Genomic DNA, 24,010 nt, shown 5'->3' on the forward strand with positions numbered 1-24,010 from the left:
ACGTGCTCTGCGTGGAGATCGTGTCGATCGGCCAGAGTGGGCGTGAGAGACACAGACGGAGACTCCCGGAGCCCCCGCTGAAGAACTGGCGATTATCCGCAGCCAGGCACCCCCCGAAGTGACCGTTAGGGTCCCACCTTAATGAACCCCAAAAAGTCCCCGCAGTAAGTGCACGCCGTGTCATCCTTCGCAGAGAGGCCAGCGGACTGAGGCTCCCAGACGTCGTCACCTGCCCAAGGTCCCACAGAAGGGAGCAGGGGAAGTGGGGTGGGGACTGGCCCCAGAACTCTCCCGTCAGCTCCTTGACCTTGCAGCCCTGCGGTCGTGTGATGGCGGCCGCTCAGCACCCCCTGGCCCTGCCTGGGGTCCCGGCCACCAGCAGATGAGTGACACCTGCCCGGTGTGCCTCAGAACCTGCAGGAGACTTCCGGCCCCTCAGAAAACGTCCCAAAGCTGGTGGAAATGGCAGGAGGTACAGCCAGGGGAGGTTGGTAATCGCAACGGGGGGATGATAGCCATGGACGTAACTTAGGGCAGAGCAGTCTTCCAGCTGTTTCTACCTGACAGTAATAATAGTAATCCCCAGGGTTGGGGAGCGCCCCCTCTGCGCCAGCCGGGGTGCACAGAGTCCCTTAGTCCTTGCAGCAACCCCGTAGGAGGCCCTAGGAGCACCCCCCACCCCCCGTTAGAGACGGGCAGCCGAGGCCCAGAGAGGCCGAGGAACATGCCCGAGGTCGCACAGCTGGCAGGCGGAGGAGCTGGTGTTGGAGCTCGGGCACGACTGGCGCTTAGCCACGCAAGTCCCGTCCCCACCCTTCCCTCGCCTCCGCCAAGCCCAGTGGCTCCTGCAGAAAACTGCAAGAGCTTGTGCCCTTGCAGAGTGGTTCTCGGGGGACCTGGGGGAGGAGCAGGGAACCGAGTGATGTTCCGCAACAGCGACGGCACAAGACCGGCTGCCTGTTGGCCACTCACAGCGGGCGCAGTCCCACCTAGGGGCTTTCTGCGGCGTGCTGCTGGGTCCCCGTCACCTGCACGACGGGTGCTGATCGTCACCATCCCCGTGTTACGCACAAAGGGACCCGAGGCCTGGTGAGAGGAGGCGGCCTGCCCACGGCACGCTCCTCACCGGCCGAGGACGGGCGATCCAGACCCTGGGCCCCCCGGGCCCCGTGCTCGCCTGTGCGCGCTGTTGCCGGTGGCGAGGCTGCGCGAGTGTGAGTACACGCGCGGTGGCAACTCGGCTCCGCCAGGAAGGGTACTTAGCTGCGCGGAGGACTGCTAGGTCGTGGCTGCCGTGGGTCGGGAGGGGGGACCCGTCGCCCGGATGGTTGGATGGGCCCAGCTCGACTTTGAAGGTCATTTAAGTAAGAACTTTCGACTACAGCCGTACTTCAGCACGAAAGTATCATCGGGGGGATTGATAACAGCAACAGCGAACACGCACAGCCGCTGTGTGCCAGGCCCTCGAGGTCATTCCCAGGCCGTCTCACGGCGGCTAGATGCGAGCTCTTGGGAGTCGAAACTACTGGCTGTGTCCCTATCTCCCTGGACTCAGTTTCCTCATTTGTAAAGCTGGGATGATAATACCTCTAGGAACGTGGTGAGGACATAGCCAGAGAACCTCTATAAAGCACTTGACACAAGTGAAAGTGTGCAAGAGACGCTCGCTTTAAACATGGTTTCTGGGTGTCCGTCTAACCCGGCCTTAGTGCACGAGGAAGGTGGGACTCAGAAAGCGGGAATGGTTTGGGACGCCTGGGTGGCTTGGTCGGTTAAGCTTTTGGCTCAGGTCGTGATCTCAGAGTCCTGGGTTCGAGCCCCGCGTCCAGCTGACTGGTCAGCGAGGAGCCTGCTTCTCCCTCTCCCTCCCGCTCTACCTGCTTTTGCTCTCTTCTCTCTGCCAAATAAATAAGATCTTAAGAAAAAAAAAGAAAGTAAGTAAGTAAGTAGGAGCAGTTTGCCAGGAGGGGCTGGCCAAGGTCATGGGCCTGGCTCTCTGCTCTGATCGCCCGTCATGCAGTGTCCACCATGGGCTGCCTCCAGGCGAAGGACGGGTCTTGCGTTGCCTCTCCGGGGTGGAATAACCCTAAGGATGTTCCTTCTGGTCTCTCACTGGTGTGCCAGCCTTGCCCCCCTCCAGGCCCTCTTGGGAGGAACGGCGGCAGAGCAGCCCCTGATTGCTTTGGGGACTTGAAAGTCCCCCGACTCTTTGAGCAAGAAGTAAGATAACAACTTTCAAGCGATTGCTGAGCTCTGACCTTTTTATTTTTTATTTATTTATTTTTTTGGCTCTGACCTTTTTAAAGGACCAGCTTTGCTTCCCTTCCGGAGCTTTTCCTCGGGGCCGCCTCTCCCTGAGGCACAGTGGCCTCCTCTCGATCCTGGACAGGGGTCCACGAGCTGTGAACCTCAAAGTTGGTATCTTGTTTCCCTTCCCAGGCACCGTGGAGGAGAAAGCGTGCTCCCTGTAGGTTCCAGGCCCGCTTGCTTGTGAACCATGTGCGCCGGTGCATGCATGCCCTCTCTAAATCAACCAACCGGCCAACCAATAAAAAGATAAATAATAATACCACCGGCACCTGTTAGCTTAGTACTGTATTGTCAGGATGCAGTGAGCTAGTGCGTGTAAAGCCCAGTGCCTGGCACGTGATAAGCACCTCCCAGAACCCATTGTGTGGGTGATTTTCACTAGCCCCGTGAGTGGGGGGTGCTGGTGGGTGAGACTGGGCTGTTCTGGCATCTGAAACTCTCCACCAGCTGATGAATCTGGGCTGATGCACGTCTTTCCCAAAGAGCCGGAAGGGGATTGTTTTCCAGAAACCCTGCACATACCAGGGGACTGTCTTACCCTCTCCCCCCACCCCCCCCACCCCCGATGGTGCCACATTCTCTACCCTTCCTTAGGATGCTCTCTTAGCTGGGTTTGTGACCTGGCCTCCGCATGGGTGGTTAATACATTGCAAACGTTCAGGCTGCCTGGTTTTTAAAGGGGCCCCCTCTAGGGCCATAATTGCTCCCAGGGAGGCTACTGGCAGAAAGAGAAACACTTCGTTTCTGCAAGGAGGCCTATCAGGGCAGCAGCCCAGCTGCGACTTGCCCTGGTCACAGGATTCAAGTGTCCAGCTCCCCACCACTTGCCCCAACCCCGAAGTATGCTGCCCACCAGAGGGAGGTGGCCCCAGGGCTGGCTGCAGGTCTCCTGATCCCTCATTTCCAAGTAGCTGAGTGCGGGAGACAGTCAGCCAGCCTGGAGTGGCTGAGTGGCAGCTGACTGGCAAGGGAGGCTCGTCAGTGGCCCCTCCGGCTTCCCACGTGCCCTGCCAAGATCACTGCCCGTGCCTTGAGAGTGTTTGCTGGATCTGAGGTCAGCATGCTCCCCCGTTTGCTAAGGGCAGCCGTGGCGTAGGGCACAGGTGGAAGGTCAGTAACCAGGCCGGGCGGTGCCTCGGGCACCTGACCAAGCACACGAATCACCAGGGTCTCTGTCAAGGGCTGAGGTTATCACGTCTGCACAACCTCGCAACCTGGAGGCACGCATCACACGCGGTTCTGCTCGGGTCACCGAGGGCCAGGAGGCGGCCAGGGCGCAGCAGGGCAGCCCACCTCCGCCCCCCAGCATCTCAGGTGCCCCACAGCCAGGATGCTCCCGGTCTGGGCACCAGAGCCCTCAGGAGGCTCTTTGCCTTTCGTGTCTGGCTTCTGGCTGGGGTCCCCGTCCTTCCCTGCGAGGGCCTCCCCGGGCCATCCTTCCACAGGGTGAACTCGGGGTTCCTCTGAGCAAGGTGGCTTCGATGGGGTGTCTAGGGCCAAGGTCCCGGGACAGAGGCAGGTCGAGCTGTGTTCTTTTTATACCCCAAGCCTCAGGAGGCACCAGGCAGCCGTCGTGGGCTGTGCTGTTCACGGGCACGGGGCCTGCAGGTTCGCGGGGCCAGGCTACCCCTGACCTCCGGGGGTTTCTGAGGCACGTTGTGCCTTAAAATGATCTAAGTTTGTTCTCTCGCAGTTCTGGAGGCCAGAAGTCACCAGGCGAGGTGTGTCAGCAGCAGAGTTGTGCCGCATCCCAAGCCTCTGGGGAGACCCCTCCCTTGCAGCCTTGGAGGCGGGGGGGCGGGGGGTGGAGGTCCTGGCCACCTTGGATTGTGCTGCATGCCCCCTGGCCCCCAAATCTGCATGTCATGTGCTCTTCCTGCCGGTGTCTCTGTGTCTCTGCTGTTCCTCTGCTTCCCCTTCTGAGGGTCCCCGTCATTGGATTGGAGGCCCACCCCAGACCCGAGAATATCTCACCTTGAGATCCTTAATCGCACCTGCAGAGACCCTGTTTCCAAATCAGGTGACGCGTTCACAGGTATAGGGGTTAAGGTCTGGGCATAGCTTTTGGGGGTGCCGTCCACACCAACATCCTGACAGGGAGGGGCAAGGTTCTGAGAGAGGACATGGGACGTGGATATCGCTGTGGCCATGGGGGGGGGGGACTGCAGTCCGCCTCAGCAGATTTGGGGTGGAGACTGAGGTGCTGCACGTCTAGGAGGCGTGGACGGCCAGCACACGGAGTGCAGGGATGCACAGCACCACTCTCAAGCTGTGACAGGCCGGTGAGGAAGAAGGAAGGGTAAATAGCAAACCAGCTCCCGCACTGTTAACACTGATGCTAGCCCAGCACTAGAAGAACACGTCCCGCGCACCGCCCCGGGCACCTTGCATGTGTGAGCTCCTCTCACCCTCAAGGCAACCTTACAAGAAGGGTTCCTACCCTTGCTCCCAGATGTGAGGCTCAGAGAGGTTCAGAGACCTGCCCAAGGTCACACAGCCAGGACGTGGTGGAGCTGGGACTCGAACCCAGGCAGGCTGACTCAGGGTCCTTGTAGTTACCCCCGCACCACCCTCCCATGCGCTGGGGCCCGGGGAGGGGGCCGTCAGTCCAGGGCAGGAGGAGCGGTCCTGGCTGCAGAGAGGACACTTGCACTCCAGCGGGGCCCCACTGGGCATCCGCTGGGTCAGCGCTGACTCGCCGGGGGCGTGTGCGGGCACCTGACACGCGAGCAGAAACCCCAAGGCCCACGCTTCCTGCCCCTGCAGTGTGCGGTATGGCCAGGGTGTAGACGGTGGGAGATTAGGCGAGGCAGACGGGTGAAGGAAGGGATCTTCCAGGAGGGCCAAGGCACAGAGACCTGGGCTGGGGGGCTGCTGAGGGCGCAGGTGTGCGGGGGACAGGGACGAGGTGACAGGGGAGGGGCGGGGGCTGGGGCACCAGGGGGTCAGGCTCCAAAGCTTTTCGCCGACCTCAGCAGGTGGCTAGACAAACCTAGAGGTGAGTGTGCTAAATCCAAAGTCAAGGAGTTGTTTGCTGTAAGGCAGAGAGAAGGCGTGAGCTTTTGGGGAGTTGGGTGTCCCCAGACCCGGGTGGGGCTTTTGCTGGGGCTCTTGCCTCCAAATCGTTTGGGAAACTTTGCTGGGTTTTGTGTTGTTTGTTTTGCTTTTAGTTGTCTTTTTTCCCCCCTCCCAGCTACTGGAGTAATAGATTCAATACATAACACGCGCGCAAACAGATGCAGAAAGTGGGACCAGATGTCCTACCTCCTAAAGACAGCCTTTACTGGCATCTTTTAGTTCTTTAAATATAATTCACATACCATAAAATCCACCCCTTTTAAAGTGTACAAAGCAGTGGGTTTTAGTGTATTCACGAGGTTGCACAACGATCACCACTGTCTAATTACAGAGCATTTCCATCATCCCCCCCTCGAGAAAAAAAGAAAATTCAGAGTTGCCTGGGTGGCTCAGGTGGGGTGGTTAGACGTCTGCCCTTTGGCTCAGGTGGGGATCTCCGGGGCCCGGGACCGAGTCCCACGTTGGGCTCCCTGCTTCTCCCGCTCCCTCTGCCCTTCCCCACTGCACGTGCTTGCTCTTTCTTGCTCTTCTCTCTCAAGTAAATAAATAAAATCTTAAAAGAAAAAAATCCTATACCCATTAAGCAGTCATTCTCCATTTCTGACTGTAGATTTGCCTATCTGGGACATTTCATCTCAATGAATCATAAAGATGTGGCCTTTTGTCTGGCTCGCTTAGCATAATGGCATAGCCCATACCAGTAAATGCCTTTTTACAGCTGAAGAATATTCGATGCGCGCCCGTGGCACGTCTGTCTGTCTATCCGCGCGCTAGCCGGTGACGCCCGGGTTGTCTCCGTCTGTTTGCACCTCGACGCAGCTTCTTGCGTCCCTATCTCTGTACGCTCCTACGCGACCGAGAGCACACGCCGTGCACCACGGTGCATCCTGTGTTTTTCACTTGCGTCTCCCCCACGCGATTAGGAACTTCCCAGAAGCGCAGTTTGTAACAGCCGCGTGATACTACTCCATCCTGTGGCTGAATTATAATTCACCTAATTATAATATATTATAAATATATAAATATATAAATATATAATATATATTAATCTATATAATAAATATATAAATATATATAAATAAATATAATTCACCTAATTAATAATTCACCTAATATAATTCCCTTGAAGTCAGCTGTTTAGTTGTTTCCAATTGAAATAGGGTTTTAAAAGGAGCAACAAATGAGAGAAACCTCTGAGGATTTTTCCAGAAAAGCTTAAACCGCCTCCAAGCCTATCTGTGCCAACAGGCCGCTGAGCTCAGTGGGGGAACGGGAGTGATTTATCTCAAATTACTAAGAGTCAGGGGTTGGACTGGGTGATATAAAGAAGATTCTTCCCCAGCGGCGGCACGGCAGGTTGGCCAAGGGCCCAGCCCATTCTTTCCCAGACCCCCAAACAAGGAGGATGGGAGATGTTCTATCAGGCCCGCCCCACCCCCTTCCCTCCCGGCCTGAGAATTTTTACGTTTCTTCTTAGGACTGTTTTTGTTTCTTCCCTCACCAGCGTGGTCTTCACGTACAATCCTGAAAGCACAGAAAGTGAATAAAGAGCTTGAAATTAAGATTGCCTGTCTCATACCTAACGTGAGAACGACTTCCAGAATATCAAGGACTGATATTTTTATCAGTTTTTTTCTGAATACGGTCTAGTCAAATAATGCGACCAGGTTTTTACCCCTTGGAACCTTCTCTAATTAGCAGAAAACCTTAGCGTAGGTTTTACCCCTTGGAAACTTCTCTAATTAGCAGAAAACCTTAGCATAGGTTTTACCGCTTGGAAACTTCTCTAATTAGCAGAAAACCTTAGCATTTGGCCTTTAGAGCACATTTTCTTTGTCATCTCCCAAGCAGAAGGGAAAACACCTTTCATTTTTTTTTAATTAAAGATTTTATTTACTTATTCATGAAAGACCCAGAGAGAGAGAGGAGATAGAGGCAGAGACACAGGCAGAGGGAGAAGCAGGCGCCTTGTGGGGAGCCTGATGTGGGACTCGATTCCAGGACCTCGGAGTCACGACTTGAGCCTAAGGCAGACACTTAACGACTGAGCCACCCAGGCGCCCCGAGAAAACACTTTTTTTTTTTTTGAGAAAACATTTTTATTGAGATGTAACTGACACGCAACATCGCTGTACATTTAAAGTGTTTTGGGAAAAAAAAATAATAATAATAAAATAGCCTGGACTTCACGACTCAGTGGCAACCAACTTCTTTTTTTTTTTTAATATTTTATTTATTTATTATAAGAGACAGAGAGAGAAAGACAGAGACGCAGAGACAGGCAGAGGGAGAAGCAGACTCCATGCAGGGAGCCCGATGCAGGACTCGATCTCGGGTCTCCAGGATCAGGCCCTGGGCTGAAGGCAGCACTAAACCACTGAGCCAGCTGGGCCACCTTCAGTGGCAACTTCTGTGAAGAGTTTGGCATGTTCCTTCCCTGCCCCTTTAATACAACTGAAGGCCCCAAGAGGTGGCAGTGTTAAGATAATATCTTAACACCTGGGGATCCCTGGGTGGCGCAGCGGTTTGGTGCCTGCCTTTGGCCCAGGGCGCAATCCTGGAGACCCGGGATCGAATCCCACATCGGGCTCCCGGTGCATGGAGCCTGCTTCTCCCTCTGCCTCTCTCTCTCTCTCTCTCTCTCTGTGTGTGTGTGTATGACTATCATAAATAAATAAAAAATTAAAAAAAAAAACTATTAAAAAAAAATATCTTAACACCTGGACTCAGAAGTAAAGCACGTTCACCGGAGAAGGTGTAGCAAATCGTGCCCTCGTGGAAAAACCACTGCCACGAGTTTGGTGTCTGCCCTTGCGGAGCGCTCTGCTCACAGGCCCGGAGGTAGTTCAGCAGAGCTGGGATCAGATGATTTGCTTTTCCCCACCCTTTGTGACCGTGGACCGTTCAGATTCTTCTGTTTCAGGAAGACCTTTGCGGAAAAAGAAAGTACACAGTGGTGTTTACAGGATCTCATTTTTGGTTTTGTTTTTTTTTTTTTAGAAAAAGAGAAACACATTCGTCGGTCCCTAGTTACATAGCTGGAGAGAGGGCCTGCGAGATTGCCCAGGAGACTGTCACTGGTGATGACTTTTTAGTCTCAATCTGAGGGCCTGAGATGGGGTTTTAAGGGTAGGGAGCTTTAGGGAGCATGATTTGTACAGTTTTTATATTTATTTATTTTTTTTTACTGTTTGACTATTTCCACTATGTTTATATTGTTTTTTTTTGTTTTTTTTTTTTGTTTTTTTAGATTTTATTTATTTATTCATGAGAGACACAGAGAGAGAGGCAGAGACACAGGCAGAGGGAGAAGCAGGCTCCCCGTGGGGAACCCGATGTGGGACTTGATCCCAGGACCCCAGAATCACACCCTGAGCCAAAGGCAGAGGCTCAACCACTGAACCACCCAGGCATCCCTCCCTGTTCATATTGGTTTTATAATTTTTAAAAAGTTTCATTGGAAAAAATTAAAAATATCTTACAGTGGAATTAAAAATATCTTTATGGTGTCACACTCCCACTTTATAGATATATCACGTGGTGTTTGATAAATTCCCAGGCGTTTAGGAGGGAGTCCGAATTATTATCATTATTGTTGGTAATTTGTTTGTTTTGCGTAGCCACGATGACTTTCTTGGGGGTTAATTCCCAGACGTAAAGCTGCAGAGGTTCTTGCGCCATTTTTGGCAAATATTTCTTCGCAAGTTCGAACCAAGGTGCCTCCAGCCGGCAAAGTGCCAGACGCCCTGTGAGGAACCCTTCCTCGCCCAGATGGGGTAGTAGAAGCCTTTTAGTGTTCCGCTGTCTGGCTGAGTGCCTCCCTTGTGCTGAGCACCACCCTTGTAGTAGCAGGATAAAGGGCCCCCCAAGGTTGTCTATGGCCTAATCTACCCGGAGCCTGTGACTAGGTTGGGTGATGTGACAAAGGGGAATTAAGATTGCTCATTAGCTGACCTGCAGGTAGATGGGGAAGTGATCCTGGGGCTATCCAGGTGGGCCCAGGGGGATCACAAGGAATCTGAAAAGTCAGAGAGGAAGTCAGAAGAGAGAGCCAGAGAGATGGCCGTGGGAGAAGGACTCGGCTGGCAGAGGCTGGCTCTGGAGGTGGAGGAATGGGGCCACCAGCCAAGGAACAGGGGTGGCCTCTTGATGCTGGAAAAGGCTAGGAAATGGGCTGTGCCCTGGAGCACCCAGGGAGGAATGCAGCCCTGCCGACGTCTTGATCCTAGCCCCCATGTCGGACTTCTCTAGAACTGTCGGGTCATAAATTCGTGTTCTTTTCATCCACACAGTTGGTGGTAATTTTTTCACCTGTAATTTGTTATAGGAAATGAGTACTGTGCATACCGCGTTCCTGACATCGAGCACAGTGCTGGTCCTTCGCAGGTACTTGGTTCTCGTCCAGATGGTTCGGCGTTTTACTCATTTGCCCAGTCTTCCAAGTCACAAAAAGTAGAATTGCCCCCTGCGTACTGCTGTGCAGAGCAAACCTAGCAGGTCGAGTTTCTGCTATTTTTTGCAGCTCCTTTTGTCTCTAAACTGAGGGGTTAATAGGCAAAGAACTGTGATGCTTGGATCATTTCTTCTTCTTGGTCCTGTTATCCCTTTAAAACAGGTTCATTTATTCCCACTGGCACTCACTGGCGTTTCCCCCATCTTTCTTTATTTTTATAAGATTTTTATTTATTTATTTGACAGAGAGAGAACACAAGCAGGGGGAGCTGCAGGCACAGGGAGAAGGAGAAGCAGGCTCCCACGGAGCAGGGAACCCGATGTGGGACTCAATTCCAGGACCCCGGGATCATGGCCTAGGCTGAAGGCAGATGCTTAACCGACTGAGCCACCCAGGGGCCCTGCCCCCATCTTTAGTAATTTAATTTTACTCTTTGAGTAACTGAAACATCAAAACTATACACAAAGAGTTGTGCTCAGGGTATCACTGCTCTCGTGTCTTCCCTCCTGCCCATTCCCGCCTACTCCCTGGAGTCTGTGGGACTCCACTGCTGCTGTTCCTTTGTGCAGAAATAGGCAGGTACCCACATACGTTCCTCTTTCTTATCCGAACGGTAGGATGCTGCAGAGATTCTTTGGCACTGAAGTTTTTCAAAGTTGAGTATCCTGGCATGTCAGTGCTCAGAAATCTGCATCATCCTTTTCCACAGCTGTGTAGCATCCCCTCTTCCCCCCCCTCCCCACTTCACCTAGGAGGCTGCAGCAGGGCCTCAGTCAGCCACTCACCTCTGTACCAGCACTTGGGCTGTTTTCCGTATTTTACAATGACAAACAATGCTCCAAAAATAACTGCACACGTGTCTTTTCTTAGGTTTGCAAGTGTATCTGCAGGGTGAATTTCCAGAAGTGGGATTTCTGGGTCAGATGGTAAATACATACATAGTTTGTGGACTGGTGCCCAGTTGCTTTACCTGCATCCCCACCAGCACGCAGGAGCGTGCCCGCCTGCTTCCCCACTGCTCCCCCGACAGGTGCCGTCAGGTTTTAAGGGTTTCCAGTCCAATAGGCGAGAGATGGAATCCTGGTGTAGCTTATCTTTCCTTATAAGTGACGTTTTCTTTATAAGTGACGTCCAACATCTCTTTTCCACAGGACTAAAGACCATTTAAAATATCTTTTTGTAATTTGTCCATGTGTTTCGCTATCCTTTTGGGATCAGAACTTTGGATTTTTTTTCCCCCTAAAATTTAAGAATTATTTATACTTTAGGATTAATTAGCCCTTATCGGTGATCTATATTACAAATGCTTTTTTTTCTCCCTGGTTGTCATTTTCTTTTGACTTTGCTTTTGATGTTTTTTTTTTCTCCCCAGTATGAAAGGTTTTTTTAATCATCATTTTGTTTAATTATTAATCCCTTCTTTTTGTTAAATCTGAGTTCTCTTTAGAGAACTTTTCCGTAAGCCCCCACGATGTAGAGGATTGTACCCATTTTTTTTAAATATCCCTATGTACATTTTCCCCTTTAGATGTGTTTGGCATTTACTCCTGTGTAGGATATGAAATATTGATCCAGTTTTATCCCTTTTCCAATGGGGATGTAGTTATCCGTGTACTTGAGCTTTGCCACAGAGATTTGCAACGTCGCTTTTATCGTAAAATCCATCCCCATGTGTCCATGGGCCTCTTTCTGGCCTGTTCTCCTATTTGTCTACCTGTGAGTCTGTGCTTCACCATCTGAATTATAGAGGCTTAGAGCAGATTTTAGTTTCTGGCACGTCTTCTCGTAACTATTCTGTATCAGGATTTTCATAGCCATTTTTTTCATTTTGATTTTTTTTTTTTTTTACTGTAAAAGGAATTAATTGATTCATCTTTAGAGCAATTTCAGATTAACAGTAAGACCGTGCAGCAAGTGCGGAGTTCCCGTATGCCTCACCACCACCACCCCGACCCTTCCCATAACCAATCCCCCTACTTTTAACATCTTCAGTGTTCTTACGATGCTGAGCCAATATTGATGCACTATGACTGTTGTCATTGCTACTTAAATTCCTAGTTTACTTTAGGGTTCGCTCTTGGCGTTGTACACATTGTGTGGGTTTTAACAAATGTGTGATGTCACACATCCACCATCACAAGAGTTCCGCCGCCCAGAAGATCCCCCGGGCTTCCCTTATCATCCCTCCCTCCTTCTCTGGACCCTTGGCAACTCTGATCTTTATTCGGTCTCCATAGTTTGCTTTTTCCAGAATGTCCTAGAGTCGGGGCGTACAGTGCATAGCCTTTTCATGCTTAGTTACATCCACCGAAGATTCCTGCGTGTGCAGGTTTATTGTTTCGCATGGACTTTTATGTCAGCTTATCTAACTTGTTGGTGTCTTCATCAGGATAATGTTCGGTTTTCAGCTGAGCGCCAACTGCCATCCTAAGGATGTGGAATCCTTTCCAGGAACAGGGGAAGTTGTTTCTCTCTGTGGGTTCATTTTGAGTGTTTTCAGGTTTTCATCACCTCGGTGCTGCACGCTTCTTGTTATATTTATTTTTAAGTATTGCCTCTCTTCTCTTGCTACTATAAACGGGGCTTGCCCTGTCATCACATCTTCCAGCTGGTCAGTAGCTCGTGCGTGTGAAAGCTGTGGGCTTGAACTTGAAAGCTCAGATTCTTGCAGGTCTGCGGAGCGGCCCGAAGCAGGGGATAGATAGGGCTGGGCCCTGGGAGGCCTTGGGCCTGTGACATCTCTTCTCAAGTCCTCAGCCCGTGTTCTGGCTTCCAAAATGAGGGACTGAGTAAGTGTGCACCATTTTCCAGAATGTAATTGTAGCCGAAACCAAGCTATGATTTGTGTTTTTATCCCTTTGGCTTTCACCTGATTGGAAAAGAAAAAAATGCGACGTTCTTTCCCTGCTGCAGTGTACAGGGCCGGGCCGCAAGCACCCAGCTCCCTATGTGCCCTGGCCTTGTCAAACTCAACCTTTCCAGAAATGGAAAATGTCTCCTGCCTGTCTGCAGAAACAGAAAGGGGCAAGAGGGCTGGCTTGCTCGTGTATATGTTCGTGGTGAACACCGAACTGTGTGCTCACTTGCTCACTGAGTCTGTCAGGCACTTGCTGGATGCCCCTCACAGGCCCTACAAGGCAGATGCAGCACACTGGCCTGAACTCAGTGCTTACAGCTCAGCATGACCTCAAGGCACAGTAAGAGCTGTGGGGGCAGGCTGCCTGGCGCTCTGGGTGGGGACCAGCTATCCCTGCCTTGGAGGGGGTGGTCAAAGAAGGCCTCTTGGAGGAAGCATCAATTGAGCTGAGATCTGAAGGTCGAATAGGAGTCACCTACATAAGGAACAGAGGGAGAAACCTTTGGGGCAGAGAAACAGCATATGCAAAGGCCCTGAGGTGACCAGAGGCTCCTTCTGGTTGTAGAACTGAGAGATAACAGGGGTGAATGGAGCAGAAAATGCTGAGGGAGAGAAGTGTGAGATGGGTGGATGGAAGTGTGAGCAAGGTAAGACCCCTCCCAGGCTAGGTAAAGGAGCTTAGAAGTCAGTGGGGAGTTTTAAGGAAAGTTTGACAAGATCAGGTTTGCAGTTCAAATTGATCCGTTGGGGGCCACCTGGGTGGTGGCTGAGTTGGTTAAAGCATCTGCCTTTGGCTGAGGTCATGGTCCCAGGGTGCTGGGATCGAGCCCTACATCAGGCTCCCTGCTCAGTACGGAGCCTGCTTCTCCCTCTCCCTCTGCTGCTCCCCCTGCTTGTATACGCGTGCGCTCACTCTCTCTCTCTCTCTCTCTCTCTCTCTCTGTCAAATAAATAAATAAAATCTTTAAATTGATTCCTCTGCTACATAGGGAGATATATTAGGGTTCTCCAGATAAATTAAATAGAACCAATAGGAGAGAGAGAGAGAGAGAGAGAGGCAGGTAGTGAGGGAGGGAGGTAGAGATGAAGTGTATCACAGGAGCTGACCCACGTGATTCTAGAACAGAGAAGTCCTCCCGTCTGCCATCTGCAAGCTGGAGACCCAGGAGACCTGGTGGTACGATTCAGTCTAAGTCCAAAGGCCTGAAGCAGAGGAGCCGATTATGGAAGTCCGAGTCTGAAGGCCCCACTCCGGAGGCCGGTGATGTAGGCCTCGGTCGGAGGCCTGAGGCCTGAGAGCAGCAGCACCACCTGGTGCTCCAGGGACGGGAGAAGTAGCTACCTCCGCCTCAGCAGAGCCACTGGATTCCCCCTTGCTCCACGTTCTTGTTTTTCTCAGGCCCCAAGGGGATGGGATGCCGCTGCCCCCATTGCTGCGGGCAGCCTTCATGCCTCAGCCTCCCGATCCAGACACTGATGTCTTCCTGACACCCTCACAGACACACCCAGAATTAAGGGTTCCCCAGCTTCGTGGGCGTCTGTGAGCCCGGTCACGCCGGCACAGGCCACCACCACCACCCATCAGAGAGGATGCTGAGGGTGGGAGCAGGGAGGCCGGTTAGCAGCCGAGACAGCGGTCCAGGCCAGGACCCCGGGGCATGAGGAGCGATGGAGGGGAGTGAGTGGAGTAGAGACTGTTTTTGGAGGGGAGGGTGATGGGCCTGGTAGGTTCGGAGGTCTGGGGCTCGAGCCCTGGGACGGGAGCCCTGGAGGAGGTCTGCACCAGCGTGCGCAGCTGCCCCGCTCAGTATGGCAGCCACGGACGTGGAGCTAGTGTGACCAGAGGAATGCATCTTTTAATTTTATGTAAATTCAATTAATCTAAACTTAAGTAACAGTGGCTACCGTATCAGACAGTACAGATGGAGAATATTTGCATGATCGCAGGCAGTTCTTTTGGACGGCGCTGGTCGCAAGTGCCCGTGAGTCATCTGAGTGGAAACGTTGAGTGGACAAATGTTAAGTCTGGGGCTCAGAATAGCAGCCGGGCTAGGTTGCATGCTGGGTGTCCTTGGACAAGTGACTTCACCTCTCCGAGCCTTGTCACCCTCATCTGTGAAACCGGATGTTGCATCCGTGCGTCGTGCGGTGCTGCGTAAGCGTAGAGCTCCGCTGCGGGAGGTAGCTGGCCTGGAGAGGCCCTCGCTGGCACGGATACCTGTTACTCCCCCTGGATCCGACCTCTCTAATTGCTCTGATACGTTTCCTTGGACGAAAGAACTCCCGGGTGGCTTCTCCGCCCTGGCTCCGGCTTTGATGCAGAGTGTAGGGCCTTGGGCAAGTCGTTTCCCCTTGCTGGCCTCCGTTTCCCCGTTGGTGATGTGGGCGTTAGAGCCCTACTTGAGGGCTGGCCCACACGCTGAAGAGAGTGACAAGCACTGCCAGCCGCTGAGCTCGTGTCAACAGAAGGAACCAGGGGCGCCTGGGTGGCTCGGTCGGTTAAGTGTCCGACTCTTGGTTTCTGCTTGGGTTGCGATCTCAGCATCCTGGGATCGAGCCTCACGTCGGGTTCTGCACTCAGCGTTCAGTGCTCAGTCTGCATGAGATTCTCTCTCCCTCTCCTTCTGTTCCTCCCCCCGTTCTCTCTCTCTAAAATAAATAAAATCAAAAAAAAAAAAAAAAGAAGAAGAAGAAGAAGAAGTAGAAGGAACCAGAAGGAAGCGGGGGTTCCTACCAGAGGTCAGCATGCACAGGCTTTGCCAGGTCCGTCCGTGGCGTTTCTCATGGGGCCCTGCGCTAGACCAGGGGCTTGCGTGAAGAGCTCACCCCAGCCCAGCCTGTGCCCCCAGCCTCTCCAGGAGCCTTCTTATCTTAGCATTTATCTTGATCCTTTTTTTTTTTTTTTTCTAAGACATGGACAAGGTTTACTGACTTCTGAACTGTTGGGAAAAACTAGTGTTGTCTCATTAAAACTGCATTGCTCACTTGTACCCCCAAAAACCCCCACAAAAGCCCATTAAAGTTTCATACCTGACATGGAAGACTATTAAAGATTCATAATTGTAATAAAACCCTTTCATAGAACTGGAAATTGTCATTGTGGTGATGCTACAGTCAGCGGGGTCCTCCTCTGGTCCTCCGCTGAAGCTGCAAAAGCCATTTCGGTAAAGGCTTGGGGAGGTGGCGAGGAAGGGCCCGAGAGCGCTTCCGTCGGGGCCCTCGCCCAGCGGCTGGCACTGGGGAGCGTGCGGAGGGGATGGACGCCCGCCTCCCACCGAGCTGCCTGCAGGTTTCTCTCCTGACTCTCCCTGGGGAGGGAGCTCAGGCCTTACTGTCATCCCGCCACGCCACGGGTTCTTTTGGCTCCTTCGTTCTCAGTTCCCTTCAGGCAGGAATAGAGCACCGACTGTGTGCATGACACGGAGCGGGGGGCTGAGGGGTGGAAGACAGAAGGATCGGCTGGTTTAAGGAGTTCAACCTTAAAGTTTAAGGAGTTTAAGCTCCTTAAAGGAATTGTGCCTGGTGCGAGCAGCAGGCAAGCTTTGCCGGCTGGGAGAACGAAGGCCGCATCCCAGCCCTGGTCACTTTATGTCCTGGCCTCAGTCTCCCCATCTGTAAAATGGGGGTAACCGTATGTACCTCATAGATGTGGTCAGAACATGATTCAGAGGAAGCTGAAGGCAGGGCTCAGCGGGGAGGCAGGTGAAAAGATAGGGCATGATTTTGAATGTCTCGGAGGACAGGTCTCTTCAGGGACCCTGTCAGCACAGCTTCTCAAAAATGCAGCTAACGGGACTCCTGGGGGGCTCAGTGGTTGAGCATCTGCCTTCGGCCCGGGGTGTGATCCTGGGCTCCCGGGATCGAGTCCCGCGTTGGGCTTCCTGCGTGGAGCCTGCTTCTCCCTCTGCCTGTGTCTCTGCCTCTCTCTCTCTCTGGGTCTCTCATGAATAAATAAATAAGATCTTTTAAAAAAAATGCACATCTAACATTAATTGAGCACTTACTGGATGCTAGACACTATTTTACTGTGTTCTGTGCACCCGTGCAGTACATATTCACTGAGCACCTACTACGTGCCAGGTGCTGTTCTAGGTGCTCGGGCTCCAGCGGAATCTATCAACTCCCTTAGTCCTGGAACCCATGAGGGTAGGCACTGACGCTACCCGCATTTTCCCGGGAAGGTAACTGAGGCACAGAGAGGGGGGTTACCCAGGGTCACGCAGGTGGGATTAGACCGGGCAGGCCGACTCCTGTGCCTCACATGCCCTGCCACTTACTCTGTGTCATTCCAGAGCACTTGGTGTCTCATTCCTGTTTTGAGGGAAGAGATGCCTAGAACGGTGAACTTGTTTTCCCTGGGTCTCTCAGGGAGTAAGAGGGGACCAGCAGTCGAGGTGGGTCAGTCCCACGCCTGCCGAGCGCCCTGTGCCGCTTGCAGGGCCTCCTCCTCTGTGCTCCTCTGCTGGCCTCGGACCCAGAGGGAGTGAATTCCTGCTTCCTGGTGGTTGGCCAGGTCTCTGTGCCCTCCGCGGAGTGTCCCAGATCTGAGCCTGTCACCTGATGAGCTGTGGATGATGGAGGAGTCTCTCCTCTGCCTTAAAATAAAGGTCATTCCCATGGTCCATCCCCTGGCACCGCCTCCTCCCCACCCCGTCCCTGGTGATAAACAGGATGCCCGTGGTGACAAATAAAATGAAGCCACCTTTATTCGTTTATCCTCCCGTGTCTTCCCCATCGGCATCCCGTGTGCAAGCTGAGCGCTGTCAGACACTCGATCACACCGCATCTGTCTCCCCTTTCTCCGGGGGGTCGTGTCCTGAGGAGCTCTGGGTGGCGTGGGTGTCTTCTTGCTCAGTTAGCCTCAGTCTGGGCTTCCCCGTGGCCTCGCTGTGGCCCTAGGCACATGCCTGTGCGGTCCGGGCCTCAGTCTCCCCATCTGCAGGAGACTTTGGACCACCCTGACCAGGACAGCATCTCAGCCTCCCTGCTTGTTGCCTCTAACTCCGGGCTGGCGCCGGGGGCCCAGAGGAAGGAACGCTGCCCTGAATGAACACAGGGCACCCAGTCCTGGCGGGGAAGGAGCCCGATCAAGGCCTTGAAACATGCCATCTCCAACAGGCCAAGGCAAAGGGGCAGGGGGGCAGGTGGGGAGGATGGGGGCCTCCCTGCCCTTCACCGTGAATGCCCCCCGCCAGCCCGGACCACCGGGAATAAGTGGCAGCGGTGCCAAGAATGTGCAAACAGCTGGGCTCGGGTCCTGGCTCTTTTCTCCCATCCCGTGTGACCTTGAGCAAGTCGCTTGACCCTCCATTTGGAAGGGGAGCGAATGAACAGCCTCTCGTGGGCCGGCGGGCCCCTTGGATTCTCTGGCCTCCCGGGCCTTGCCGGTGGTATCGAGCCCACTCCACAGAGAGGACACCGAGCCTCAGGGTGTGCTCAGGAGCAGTGCAGGGCCGCCCCCTCCTGTTTCACGGTTGTCCGGCGGCCGCGGAAGCAGGGGCTTCTTTCTGCTGCACCGTGGGGACGAGACCCCACACCCCACAGCCTGCACTGGGCTCTGAGCGGCCGGGGAGACCCCGGATTTGTTTCAAGTGGCTTGTGGACTCGCGGTGACAGTGAGCCAGCCGGCCCCTGTGCTGACGGCGCTGTCGGACCCAGGAAGCCCTCCAGCAGGTGCAGAGCGTGACCAAGGACCGGACACGGAGACGCGGGAGCATCTCACACCAACTCCGATGCCGTGGGCGGCTGCGTGGGGACCCGAAGCTGACCCTGTCTGGAACTGGGGTTTTAAAACCGATGCTGCTTGGAAAAGAAGAAAATTGGAAGGAGATTGAGAGAAGATGGGCTCCCGTACCCCCATTCAGTTGGGGTTTCCCAAGTGTGACTCCTGTTCCACGCCCGCTCCCCCGGCGGGCTGCACACGAACCCCACGCCGCCTGCCCGGATCTGGCAGAGGTGTATTTATTCAGCAGGCAGAAAGGGAAATAGGACCAGCACCGCGGCCTGGTGATTTCGGGGATGTGAATGCAGAGGATGGGGTGGCAGTAAGCGGTGTGCTGGGAAATCACGGGGCTGCACAGGTGACAGGTGACAGGTGCCGGGCTCGGGGCCAGGGAGAGTAACTGGAGTTTGGAACCACCGTGTGCAATCAGGGCCCCCCCCTCCCCGATTGCTCCCCTATGGTTACTGACACCACACCCCAGGGTCGTCAGATTTAGCGCATCGAAATACAGGATGCCCTTCTAAATGTGCCCGGGTAACGGATGCTTCTTTTAGCCTATATCTGGCCTGTGCGGTATTTGCGATGGACCCCCCCACCCCAGGCCTCCCTGGAGGGCCGGGTGGGTGCTCGCAGAGTTGAGCTGTCTTCCCCTGGGGACCCGGCGGGAGAAGCTCGTGCACGAAAGGGTGTCCTGACGTGTGTGGGCTCTCAGAGGCTAGTCCCTTTAGTTAAACTGCTGGGACGGGAATAGAGCGTGTAGGGGAGATTACGACCGATTCCCTTAACAAAGCTGAAGCTCTTGGGAGAGATACTGGAGGAAACAGAGCCCTTGAGCGGACGGGAGGTGCGGGCAGGCTGCAGCCGGAGCTGTCGGGGCAGCGGGTGGCGGAGGGGGCCAGGCAGAGGGCAGGGGGGTGGGGGGGTGGCAGAAGGGGGCCAAGGCCGGGCAGAGGGCAGAGTGCAGGGGGGGGGTGGAGGGGGCCAAGGTCGGGCAAAGGGCCAGGGGCCGAGGGCAGAGGTGGGGCCGTGGGGCACGGGCGGGGGTGCCGGGGCCCTGGCGGGAGGTGCCCTCCACGCTCAGCAGGGCCTGGTGCGTAGTGGTCCTCTGCTCTGCTGCTCCGCCGGGGCAGGCCGACGGGAGGCAGGCCCAGCTGGGGCCGCCGAGACAGGGTGGGAAGGGGCAAAATCCATCCTGCGTAAGCACTTATTGAGCACTTGCTGTGTGCCAGGCGCAGAAGCAGGGGTTGGGTCTGGTCTTCGGAGGCCAGCTGGGGCCGCCTAAGCTCTCGGCAGCCCGGGTGCTCACGGGTGGTGCGGAAAGACTCAGACCCGCAGGTATGGCCGGGAGCCCTGGGAAACATGCTGGTGGCTGGAGACATTTGCAGGACAGTCCTGGGCTGGCACCCCATTTTTACACCCGAGGAAACTGAGGCACAGAAGCCTGTGGGGGATCCACTTGAGCTCACATGGCACGGAAGTAGCAGAGTCGGGATTCGACCCCGGCTGTGATGTCCCTTAGAACCTTAAGCCCTGACCACAGTGCTCTCCTGGCCCCTGGGGCCTGACCCGGAGCTGTGAGCAGGGCAGGGGGGCTGGGGGAGGGCAAAGCAGGCAGGACCCCGGGCCTTGTGGGGCTGCCCTTCAAGGCCGCGGTGGGGAGCCGCCCGGGCAGCAGTGCCCCCTCCAGGAAGAGCGAGGAAGAGAAGCTGCCCCGGGTCGGGCATCCTGCCCTCCAGACCCCTGGGATTCGGTGATGGGTTCCTGTGTATGGGAAGGCTACACCCTTCCCCCTTTTATTTTTTTGAATCCTTCCGCTAAAAAAAAAGGTGGGGGGGAGTTCACATTACAAAATAAAACTGCCTCCTCGTAAGAATCCAAGCGATATGTTATTGCTTTAATGGGAGGCTCGTTTTCTCACTTACTCCTTCTTTCTTGAGTAAATTAAAATGTTGTTTGTGTTTTAAGGAAATACGTGCGCGCTTGAGGTGTAAACCTCTCAACCCCGTGGAAGCGTAGAAGGGAGATCACGGAAGGGGGCCTCCCCGTCCCTCGCCCTGCCCTGCCCGGCCTAACCAGGCCTCTCGCGGGGCTGTCGTCGTCTGGATAAGGGGCCTCTTGAGAAGCCGGCTGTGGACTCACCCCTTGAGGGGAGGGAGGTGGCCCTTTGTAATGACAGCAGCGTGGGCTCAGGCTCAGGATGGGGAGGTTGGCTCTGCCACTGACTTGCTGCGTGACCCGCAGGCGCCCCCCTGTAACCTCTCGGGGCCCCCGTGACCTCCTCGGCAGGCTGGGGTCGGGACTCGGACGCCCCTGGCCTGAGCCAGTGTCCTCCAAGCAGCCCGGGTTACTGTGTCCCTTGATGGTCCTGGCAGGTTGGGGACCAGATCCTGGAGGTGAACGGGCGGAGCTTTCTCAACATCCTGCATGACGAGGCGGTCAGGCTGCTCAAGTCCTCCCAGCACCTCATCCTGACGGTGAAGGACGTGGGGAGGCTGCCCCATGCCCGCACCACGGTGGACGAGACCAAGTGGATCGCCAGTTCCCGGATCGAGGACACCACCGCAAACACGGCAGGGTCCGGCTGCGCCCCTCGCTCCTTGTGAAGCCCCCTGCCGTCCCTTCACCACACCCTGACCTGTGACGATTCTGAGAGCCCAGGGTCCCCATACCAGGGTCCTCTGCATGACCCAGGGCACGTCCCTTCTCCTCCCAGGCCTGTTTCCGTGGAGAGCTGACGTGCATAATCCAGCTCCCGCATTCTTTATCTTGACGTCATTTGGGGCCCTTAGCTGCTTCCTGTGGAAAGGGCTCCTGACCCCTGCCCCCATCCAGCCCTGGGGATGAAGACCCGGCGAGTTACCCGAGGAAAGGGGTCTGGGAGTCAGAAAGTGACTGTCATTGCTGATGGTGCCAGATGTCCCCTTTGGATTTCCATCAGGAGTCTCAGAGCCGCTGGGGGCCGCCCAGGCCAGTGACAGCCAGAGCATCGCGCTCCCTCTTCCCTCCTTCCCTCCTGCTTCCCTCCCCTTTCGCCAGCACAACATCATAAATTTTTTAATCAGCTACCAACATTTAAGAGGCCATCAGGTTTCCCATGGGGAAAAACAAACAGCGGATTTCTGGCTGCTTTTAAAATTAGGCATTCTGGCGGCTTGGGCGCATGTTTTTTTATGAAATTGGGCTGGAGCTGAGCTGCACCTGTGAGCTGATCTCTGGGTCTCCAGTTTGCCCCCCCCACCCCGGTCTTCCCCCTCCCTAAGTTTGGCCTGAGGCCATGGCTGCTGTCTCCTGTCCTGTTGCCTACCTGGGCCTGTGGGGTCAAAACGAGTCAGGAGCCCACCTGGGCGTGGTTTTAGACGCGCTGCCCACGTGGCTGATGGGGAGGCCAGAAGTGGCACCGCTGCCCAGGGGTTCCCAGTCCCTTGAGGTGCCCCAGCGAGTGGGGCCAGGGTGCCCTCGACATGCGCCCCTCCCTTGCTCACGCCTGTGGAACCACTCGGTCATGCAGCTCAACACATCTGTCTTTCTCCATAGGTTCCCTGGGGATCTTCCCACGGAAGGAACAAGCAAGGTAGGGCACTCTCCACCTGCGGCCATCCTCCGCTTCATCACGGTCCCCGTGGGGGGTGAGGGTGGGGGCCGGGCCTGGCCGGGTGTGCAGAGCCACTCGCGTGCTTGCCCTCATTTGGAGCGGGCAGCCCGCCGATGGTCCGTCCATCCTCGAATCCCGGCCTGTCGCTGAGCGCCATCAGGTCTGGGCACCACCCCGGGCCCCGGGAATAATTGCACTGAACAGAACCCATCAGATCCCTGCCCACGCAGAGATGACGCCTAGACACAGAAAATCAAACCCGCGCACACGGGTCTCTGTAGTCACAGAAGTCGTTGGGTGCCTCTGGCGAGGTGCCGGGAGCTTGAGAGGGAGTAGCAGGTGGGACATCTGACTCAGGTGGGCTGAGAGGCAGACGGGAGGGCGAAGGCTCTGTGGGGGTCGGTGACGCCGTAACTTGGGCTTGTGCCCTGAATGCCAACTAGAAGTCACACCAGAGTCTGGTGCAGGGGCGGGAAGGGGTGGTCTGGTCGGGGGGCGCAGCGTGTGCCAGAGCCCCGCAGCGGCAAAGGGCCGCCTGGTGGAGGCAAGGAGAGCACGAGGGGGTGCGGTGAGCGAGCACGGGGTGGGAACCGAGTGACCCCACGCGGGGTCCCTGGATCACACGGGGCTTTGTGGGCCGCCTGAGAGGCTTGGCTTCTAGCCCGAAATGCTGGGACTTCATAGAAGGGCTTAGGCAGGGGAGCGAGACGAGGGGCGTCATGTTTTCACAAGATCATTTCAGCAGCTCTGCGTAGGTGATGGGGGAGGCAGAGGGGATGACAGGGGACACCCACATCGTCGTGGCCACGGCTCCAGGTGATGCCAGAGGCGGTGGTGGGAGGGCAAGGGGGTGGACACACATCTGCGCTCTTCTCGGAAATGAGGTGACTTATCCCCGATTTACCAAGGGGGACACCGAAGCCTGGGGAATGACTTGGAAACCACACACTGAAATTGCTCCGCTCTGAACGGTGCCAGGATCTGATGAGATGACACGTGAAAGTGCTTTGCAACCGCACGAGCCGCCCCGTCTGAGATGGGGCCTGTAACCAGCCTCTCCTGCAGGAGTCCCGGGGAGGCCGAGGCCATGGGGCACCCCCATCCCTCCGCTCGGCCCCACCCCCACCCCCACCCCCACCCCCACCCGGAGCAGCTCCAAATCCCCGGCTCCCTGTCACCTGTCTTTCAGCTGGGATTGTGCAAGGGGCCGGCTGGCTCCCAGGTGACCCTGAGCAGCCTGGGCCACCAGACGCGTGTGCTGCTGGAGGAGCAGGCAAGGCACTTGCTGAACCCGCAGGAGCGCGCCACCATGGCCTACTACCTGGAGGAGTACCGCGGCGGCAGCGTCTCCGTGGAGGCCCTGGTCATGGCCCTGTTTGAGCTGTTCAACACCCACGCCAAGGTGAGGACGAGGCCCTCCTCGGGCGAGGCGGAGGCTCTCAAGGGCTCTGCAGCACCCCCTGCCTCCCTCCATCCCCTGCTCCTTTCCTGAGAACTCAAAGAATCGGGTGGAAATGGCCCTGGGTGGAGGCTAGTGACCGAGGCGGGCTCCTTGTCCTGGGGAAACCAGCCCACAGACTCCCAGGGACGGGGCCCCGACGAGGTGGCTGTCAGTGCTGAGCTACCTTGAGAATCCTCTGGATTGCTCTTCAAAAGCAAGGCCGGGGCCCCGCCCTAGGCTGGTTAACTCCACTCATCTGTGGGTGGGAGCCCGCCGCGAGCCCCCAGGGGACCGTGCCGTGCTGCCAGAGGAGGTCCGGGCTCCAGAGGCTGCATGAAGGAAGAAGTGATTAAACCCACGGGGAGTGGTCGCGTGTGGGGAGGCTTAACAGAGGAAACGGGGTTTGGAGAGAAGTAGGGAAGGGCGTTCCAGGTGGGAGAGACGGGGCTTCCTGGTGTGCTCAGGGGGCTGCAGCCACGCGGGCGTGCCAAGATGCCAGCGAGGACGAGGTGACCCGGCATCCAGGCCACAGCGTGCGTGGACGTCTCCCGGGGCAG

At 55.5% G+C, this 24,010-nt stretch overlaps 1 protein-coding gene across 1 annotated transcript in view; it reads left to right on the plus strand.

Moving 5' to 3' along the window:
* WHRN (whirlin) overlaps positions 1-24,010 on the plus strand; it is an 82,789-nt gene that overhangs the window by 41,052 nt on the left and 17,727 nt on the right. Inside the window, 3 exon segments of the mRNA XM_041761356.1 lie at positions 20,793-20,995; positions 21,955-21,991; positions 23,202-23,414. Coding sequence (XP_041617290.1) covers positions 20,793-20,995; positions 21,955-21,991; positions 23,202-23,414 — 453 coding nt within the window.

The sequence above is a fragment of the Vulpes lagopus genome, chromosome 7 (assembly GCF_018345385.1).
Source record: "Vulpes lagopus strain Blue_001 chromosome 7, ASM1834538v1, whole genome shotgun sequence".
In the NCBI taxonomy this organism is placed as follows: domain Eukaryota; kingdom Metazoa; phylum Chordata; class Mammalia; order Carnivora; family Canidae; genus Vulpes; species Vulpes lagopus.